The following is an 8,501-nucleotide window of genomic DNA, read 5'->3' on the forward strand; positions in this document are numbered from 1 at the left end:
TGCTAAAAGTCAGGAAAACAATGCCCATATGAACAGATAATGGACCGATATATATGATGGGTCCACATTAGCACCTCTGTTTCCCAGACAACTTATTCACTACGTGCCTCACATAAACCAAACTGTCTTTCTGGTCCCCCAGGTGCTACAGAGTGTCAGTTGTGCACAAGAAGTGAATATTCTCTCCATCTCCCGTAGTGTTCATCTGGACTAAAGCTATGCCTTTTATGCTGTAAACTCTACCTTCCTCCCAGTGAAGAAGGAAACAGATTCACTCTGCACATGAAATGCATAGTTAAATCCAGAGGAGGAAGAGTTTTTAAAAAAAGATGAAGGACTAAAAGGCTTCCTCTTCTTCTGCTTCGCATCCGTACTCTGTAAAGGGAGAGAATGTCTTGGTGAGATTAAAATCAAAGGACTTAGAATGTCTGGCATTTTCATACACACAGGTCAGTTCATTTCTTTAATGATTTATCTAGAGGCGTTGCCATATACACAGCAGCCATAGCCAAAGCCATACTGCCTCATAGAATATCAGGACATAGATCACGTTAGCCTATAAGCTTGCTGAGGCAACAGTGGCATGAAAAAGCACACTTAGGTTATAAATAGGAGGACACCCTGCGAGAGAGGCGGGGGGCACCCCCTCTAGTTGGCACTAGTTAGTGGGTTAAAATAATTAGTCCAATTCAGGCTACTGAGAACCAGAAAGAGCTCAGAGGAGAGAAGAGTCTCAGAGTATCTGCCATGAGCATGGAACCAATAAGGGCTCTGCCACCGTTTTTAAACTGGGTTAACATGACAGGCTAACACACTTTATTTAGGAGTAGCATGCATGTTGTTGTTGCTGTCGGTGCATGTGTATGTGTGTGTGTACAAAGGTTCATATATGACAAATGAAAAAGGGTCATTCGAAACCCTGTCGAGTAAAGATCAAACCCTCCGGAGAAATTGACGTTCGTTTGTGATTCATCATTAGTCAGAGAGCAGCAGTAATTCTGTATCTCAGATGCTAGCGTCTGTAAAGTAGAAACCTTCTAAGTACCACACTACTCTAACACAGCTCTCCATCTGTACCCGACAGTGCTTTCTCCCTACTCCGATACCTTTCACTCTGCTACTCAATCACCTTGAGGCCTTGATCATCTAAATCAGCTATGTTTGAGCAAGGTCTGAGTAAAAAGATACTGTGTGACTCTGTAGGACAAGGCCAACACTGCCACACCCTGTACTTACCATTTCCTCCCATTAGTTCCATAGCACTGACACAGGTCTCTTCTTCCACCTCCTCCTCTTCCTCATCCTGGACAGGTTCCTCATAGGCCACAGGTCCAGTCTCCACCACTGGGGGTGGGGTAGGTGCAGGGGGTGGCGGTGGTGGTGGTGCAGGGGGTGTGATCACAGTGGAGACCATCTAAAAACAAAACAAAACAAAAGAATACTGGTAAATGTAAGGTTAGCTTTAATTCCAGTGATTATGTAGACATTCACACATTTGGGCAAAATGCTGTTGAAACCCTGTTCTAGTCTTCTGATGCTGGATTAAAGACAAGTGAAGATACTTCTGGGTTATGAGCCTAATTTTGGCTTGTGCAAAAACTTCATAAAGAATGAGTAATTATTACATTTTTTTCTCAGACCACCAATTAGCAAAGACAGTTTGGGCTTAATGGCCAACAAAAGCTTAACTGAATGTCAGAGAAAGAATATAATAACATGGAAAAAGTATGTCATAATAAGAACAGCTGAAAGGCTCAGAAAATGTTTCTACTGTGTATAAACTGCAATACTCATTGTTCATAGTGCATTTTGATGATGATTTGAGAGAAGAAAACAGTTTCAGGGAGACAGAGAAAAAGATAGAGAGAGACAAAGAGAGAAAGACTGAGGGAGAAAGACTGAGAGAAAGAGAAAAGAGATAGTGAGTACAAAAGCGAACAGAAGGGCCATATATCCCAGCAGGAATCAGAGAGGAAGTCCCGCCTGAGGGAGAGAGAGGCCTAATTAATTATCACGTCGAGGAAAAAGTGAAGATGGGTCTGAAACTCTGAACTAATTATAGCACAGTTATGCCTTTATGGCATAAGGGGTATCTCCAGGCAGTCTCAGTCAGCAGGTCTTCAGCTTTAGAGCACCAGCCTGAACCCAGCCTTCACTAACATCTGGGAGGCCTCACAGACAGCCTACAGCTCTCCTGAGAGCCAAAGCCAGACTAAATTAACCAAAGCCGGGACTGCTGGCGCTGCAGCTGGCAGTGGGCTGGAGGCTGGATGTTTTGGGAAATCGATAAGACTTTCAAGAGCAGGTTCACACACAAAGCTATGGGATCTGAATTTGTTTGGGTTGGAGGCTAATTTCATAGGGTTATTCACTCTGACGACAAGCTGAAAAATTCTGTAATAAATCCAAACATTCAATGACTTCTCTTTATATCGAAACTTCAGAGTCCCTAAGACTGCATATTCTTTTGTTACTGCAACATTACTTTTGAAAGATAAGAGACTAAACAGTAAGCTACTGATGATTCCTTTCTTTAAAAAAAAAAAAAGACTCTCCCCTCCATCTCTGGCAGGAATACAGAGTTATGCAACACCTCCTCATTTCATAGTCACTCTAGCCAATCAGGGCAGCCCCTCCTCTGCAACCAAGACAGGACCAGGGGTTGCCTAGCGACAGCCCAGCTGACCCCTGCCAGCTTTCTGTAAGTGCTCTTCCACTCCCACTCCCTTATTTCCTCTCTTCATTTATATATTAGTTAATTATGTAGTCCCATTGAAATCCATAAGGACTGTGCTTAATATACAGAGAGTGCTCTGTCTAATCTTGGCCGTATGTGTGAAGCCTCAGACTTACCACAGAGGAACAATAATCCATTTCATCATGTGCTTTTAATGTTATTACAGACACAATACAGAGAGAAATCAAATAAAATTGTGAATGTAAATGATACGGAAGGACTCCTCATGTACTCCCCGTTTCCTGTGTCCTAGCATTTTACGGTTCACTATTCAATCATAGGAGCAAATTTGCTGCTTCGGTTATGTGGGGTTAGCAGGTGATGTCAGGTCAATTAGATTTTACCATGGACAAGCAAAAAAATGAGGTCTGGTCTGCTGACACTTAGAAAACTCATGTTGGTTCTGTAAGGGAACAAACAGAGAATAGCATCTAGTAATCAAATTACGCGTTTGTTAACATCATGCAGTGAGGAACGCTGTTCGTTTTATCTGTACATTTACTTTCGACTTCTCAAGATGTGGGCGCAGCATAGACCAAAGATTCTTACATCCAGTTACTAAAGAACTGCCGCTGGGTCTTGATAGAGGATCTCACAAATGTAGCAATGTAGCTGTACATGTACAGAATGTCCTTGATTTTACAGGCTATATGATTGGTTCTTAATGCAGGCTCTACAGCAGGAGGCCTATGTGGGCTTGAGTTACAACATCAAATCAAACCCTGAAGTACAACCACAAATGATGGCTTTAGGCCAGCACAATCAATTCCCTAGTAAAAGGCTTTTGATTGGAAGATATCAAAAGAAGTGTATATATATACACACACATGCACGCACGCACACACACACACACACACACAAGCACACACACACACATACACATACATAAATATCTTCCCTGTCTGTGGATAGAGACTTGGTTTCAGTGAGTTTCAATGCTAAAAAATTTCAAATATTGATATATAATTCCCTCTCTCCTTTGGGGATTTTTAAATGAAAACATTTCAGCTGAAGGCTAAAATTCAAAAACATAAAAAAAACAACAACAAAAAAAAACAGTCTTATGTGTAAATGTTTCAAGCTCAAATGACGGATACACAAAATCTGAGGTATTAAAAACCATCGCTTCCTTAGCTTTCCACAAAACAAGACACGGCATCTCGTTCACACCGTGAGCCTCATGGCAAGATAAAGCTCCATACCACTTACAGAGGCCAATATAAAAATCAAAGGAAGGGGATCACTATCCCCCTCAACTCCAAACTCTGTGAAAGAAGGCTGAATCTATCCATGTGACGCTTCCATTTGCCAGCATCCTATTGTCACACAACCACTGTAACGCAACTTGGATCCAAACCCAAAAACCTCAAATGCAGAATGCACCTCTTCATTCTCTATGCCAGGAATGCTCATCAAGATCTAATTATGATTATTTTTCAGTTTTACGTTTTGGATTCAAAGTAGTAGTAGTAGTCAGTTCACTAAAAAAAAAAAAAATAGGGTGAAATTTGAGGACGGATTTTTACTAGTCATTTGATGTAAGAAACAGAAATGATAACAGTTGCTGATCAGTGTGAAAAGTAGCGACAGGAGGAGCTTACTTGTGCAGGTGTTTTCTTCTTCTTGGGTGTGGATGATATCAGCGGGCGGAGCCTAAGATAGAAAGGAAGTCAGTAACAGTGGAATTAAAGAACATAAACCAAGACAAAATCTTCCAACCAGATAGAAAAGAGAAATGAGAAACACATCATTATATCAGAGACACACACGAGCAATAAAAACATAAGAACCATACCACTGACATCCGCAACACAAATTTAGAAAACTGTACATGAAAACTTGCGAATTTAAAAATTCCATTTCAGTTTCAAATCATGTCCCTAAATTGACAATGCAAAATTCAATTTTCTCTACTGGCCTGGCATTCATCACTAAATTATGAGATGAAGAGTCAGTCTCTCTCCTCTCTGTCAGCCCCACTGATGATTATTAAAGCCTGTCTGTGCACCTTCAATCCTACACCTCCAGCACTGGGAGGACAGAAGCCCTGTGGCAGTGATAGGATGCTTGGCTTCCATCTGCCAGAAATCAGATTTCAGCATCACACACCAGCACCATTTAAGGGCAATGTTAAAGAGCCGTGGATAAAAAGTTAATTAGTCTTGAAGGAGAAAGGAGGAGAGAGAGAGAGACTCAAGAATGTTCTAGAAAGTGACCTTGATGGTTCTTGAGATGGGACTTGTGATTGGAACAATGTGACACTGAGAGACATGAGGACATCACTGCTATGAGTGTCACATTTACGACAGTAGATGCCGGTGAACATCCACTAAAGGCTGAAGGTGACTGTGCACAGGACAGTTGTAAAAGTGAGTAAAATCACTATGTTGTCAGTCTGGGGATTTGCAATGATGGTTTGCTTTGCTATGCACATCTAGAAATACAGACACACAAATGAACCGAGTTACAGTCATAAGGGCATAGGTAAAAAAAAAAGGAAAGCAACCCAGTGAAAGATTCGTGTGAAATATAATGATACATAAGGACTGTGAGAGTGGGAGGAAATGCAGAGAAACACACATAAATACCTGACTGTATGAACAAACACACACTATCAGATAGAATAAACACACACACACAAACAGTATACATATATATATATATATAAACAAGGCAAGGCTGGGTTGCGCCTGCGCCTCTCTAGCGAGTTCTCCCTGAGGACTCAGTGAGAGTGCTTTCCTGGCCGATAAGGAAAAGTGCCACTAATTAATCTGCTTAAGGAGAAACGAGGAGGAGGAGGAAAGAGTGAGTGAAAGAGAGAGAGAGAGAGAGACAGAGAGAGAGAGAGAGCGGACGGAGCGGGGGGTTTCCTCTTCTCCCTTTGTCGTGTCTCATTAGGAGATGTGTATGGCATTAGCCATCTGCCATATGTGAGGCCAGGCCCTCTCTCTCTCTCTCTCTCTCTCTCTCTCTGCACTGCAGCACTGCTGCTGAGACGGCCGTTGTGCTGGGCTCTGGCAGGAATCCCCTGTGCCACGCTATCATTAGGATTACCAAACACATTACTGGGACACACAACACTGGCCCCGAGGTGGCTCACACACAGTGGATCATCTTGGACAGAGTCGTGGATCTTCCACCAGGCTGTGACTAATTCACTTGCAGTGGGCACTCCTTTATACATTAGTGAGAAAACCCTGCCGTTGTATCTAGGGAAAAGTATACCTCATCTTTTGCACACAGTCCTCTATTAATTCTCCAGTGACGGTTCAGTGTGTAGACGTGTCCAAAAGCTGATAAACAGAGGAATTTTGTGGAAGGTCACAAGGCTAAATGATTGTTTTCCATGGTTCTGATTGTGACCTGCCATACGGCTGCAAAGACAGTTGAGAGGAATCGATAGCAATCCTACAGAGCCCACTGAATCATAATGGTGCTTAAAAAGCCAAACGTACAGTGAGAGCATCTGCCAATGCAATCAAACTCTGATTACATCCATTTATCTCATTCTCAAATGTAATTCTCCAAATGCATCCGCTACTTCCCAGAACAGTACACACACACACACACACACATTATCTCACACACACGTGCACGTGCACACACACACACACACACACACAATCTTTCTCACACTCACACACACACACACACACACACTCTTTCTCTCTCTCACACACACACACGCCGCCAGAACGGATCAACTGTGGCACCTCCCATGTCTGTCTCCATCGTTCTACAGCGGCAGCTCGATATATGACAGACCGTCTGCTCCATCACTAAACCAATCACGGTCAAAAAGAGCATTTGCGGGGCTGGCAGACTCTAAACTGAATCAAGAGTAAATTTGCTGATTTAAGAGCAGCAGTATACTGAGGTCATGGGTGGTTAGAGCTATAAAAACAAACCCTTTTATCATACGCCTAATGGAAGGCATCTGTAGCCAGGGCCATTTCTGATCTATTAGTGGCATGCTCCTGTAGGGCTCTGAGAAAAAACACAACACTTGACGTTTTTTAAACCTGTTCTGGGGAGGGGGGTAGGGGTGGGTTGGCACTAAACTCTAAACGCTACTGTTAAACTCTGGTCTTTGTCCCTTGTCCCTGTTTCCATGGCACTGCCTTTTTCTCATGCCTTGGAGGAGTTGGAGGAGCGTGAGTGCATCAGCACACAAACCCCCAGGGCAGGAGGCTCACCCATCAGACAGCCGATCCAGAGTGACACGCAGTCTGCTGAGCTCTGATCTGTGACCTGCACCACAGGCTCAGGGCAAGGCACTCAGAAAATTCAGCTGGGCTGCTCCTGACTGAGAGGAGAGAGTGTGTGTGTGAATGAGTGTGTGTTTGAGATTGTGTGAAAGTGTGGTATATGAGACGGATCTGTAAAATATGTGTGTGTGTGTGTTCTGTTTACATGAGGCTTCTGTGTGATGTGTGTGTTTGACATATGAGTGTTTCTGTGTGTCTTTAGGGCAAGTCAGACTGTGAGAACTGTATGAAAGTATCTGCAATGTGAGAGGGTTGTGTGTGACGTGTGTGTTTTAGGTAAAGCTAACTACCTGGGGCTCGCCACCTGATTGCACACTCACGGTGTGGGGGAATGAAGTCGGTGTGGGGCACAAAATGCTGTTCCCCGCTAAGTTAACAAAGTTTTTCTAAAGTATATTGTTGTTATTGGTAAACCTAAAAGTAGGGCTGTCCCCTGAAAGTCAACAGGTCGAATCACCTGTCAGTCAACCAAGATTCTTTTTTTTTTTAAATTTTTTCGTCAGTCAGTGTGCATTACGATAACAGGATAAAACAGATGGCAGCTTATAAAAATGCACAGGGATAACATTTCAACGAGAAATTATAAATAAGGGGAATCATATATATATTTTTATTATTCTAGCAGGGCTAGCTGGCACGCTTCCTAAAAAAAAAAAAAAATCCACGTGACGACATGTGCTGGTGGTTAACTGATGAGAGAAGCTGAAACCTGAGGTGGAGTGGTGAGTAAACTAGGCTGGCTATAACCATGTCTCAGAAGAAGTCTAAAGTATGGTGGACTTTTGAACTTTGAAGGACAACCCTAACAAAGTTAAATGCAAACTCTGAATGTAATAATTCACTAATCATTCAACATCATCAAATACCGCAAACCACTTGAAACGGTTAAGTTGCATAGCATAATCTGAAATTGCAAGCGTGTTTATTTATTCGTTTACACTTAAGATTTATTTATTAAGCTGAAAGAGAAATACAGTAGCCTAATAAGCCTATCCTGTTGAAGACGAGAAGTTATTTCATAGCGGGCAAAGCTGTGAATTGATTTGAAACTGTTTTATTTGTTTATTCAATAAACACGTTGTTTTTAATGTTTAAAGTGAAATAAAAAATAGGCTATAAGAGCTTGATTTAAACAGAAATACATGTGTGCTGCCTGTCTCATTATTCCGACAAATCCATATGGTAAGCCAACATTGTCGGCAATGCAAATAGGCTGCATTTCAAATCTTGCATCATATGCAGCTGTCTTTTATTGATTCCTAAATGCTAAAAAAAAAAAAATGTTCCCATGACTCTGTTGCGTTTGACCATGTTAATGTAAATGATCACTGAAATTCACTCCAATGCATTTTCTGATATGGGGTTGAATAGTCAAATGTTCGTTAGAAAACAGCCAAATCCGATTCGACCGACAAAATTCTGAGGCGGGTACAGCCCTACCTAGAAGTGTCAAGACATTTCTTTGCTTAGGGTTAGGGTTAGGGACAGGGATAGTT

At 42.1% G+C, this 8,501-nt stretch overlaps 1 protein-coding gene across 1 annotated transcript in view; it reads right to left on the reverse strand.

Annotated features, from left to right (window-relative positions):
* Nucleotides 1-337: 337 nt before the first annotated feature.
* brf1b (BRF1 general transcription factor IIIB subunit b) overlaps nt 338-8,501 on the reverse strand; it is a 54,695-nt gene continuing 46,531 nt past the window's right edge. Inside the window, exons 17-19 of the mRNA XM_030770742.1 lie at nt 4,339-4,390; nt 1,237-1,414; nt 338-375 (exon numbers count right to left, since the gene is read on the reverse strand). Of these exons, the coding sequence (XP_030626602.1) occupies nt 338-375; nt 1,237-1,414; nt 4,339-4,390 (268 nt within the window). The remainder of the gene's footprint in view (nt 376-1,236; nt 1,415-4,338; nt 4,391-8,501) is intronic.

This window comes from Chanos chanos, chromosome 4 (genome assembly GCF_902362185.1).
Source record: "Chanos chanos chromosome 4, fChaCha1.1, whole genome shotgun sequence".
Classification (NCBI taxonomy): domain Eukaryota; kingdom Metazoa; phylum Chordata; class Actinopteri; order Gonorynchiformes; family Chanidae; genus Chanos; species Chanos chanos.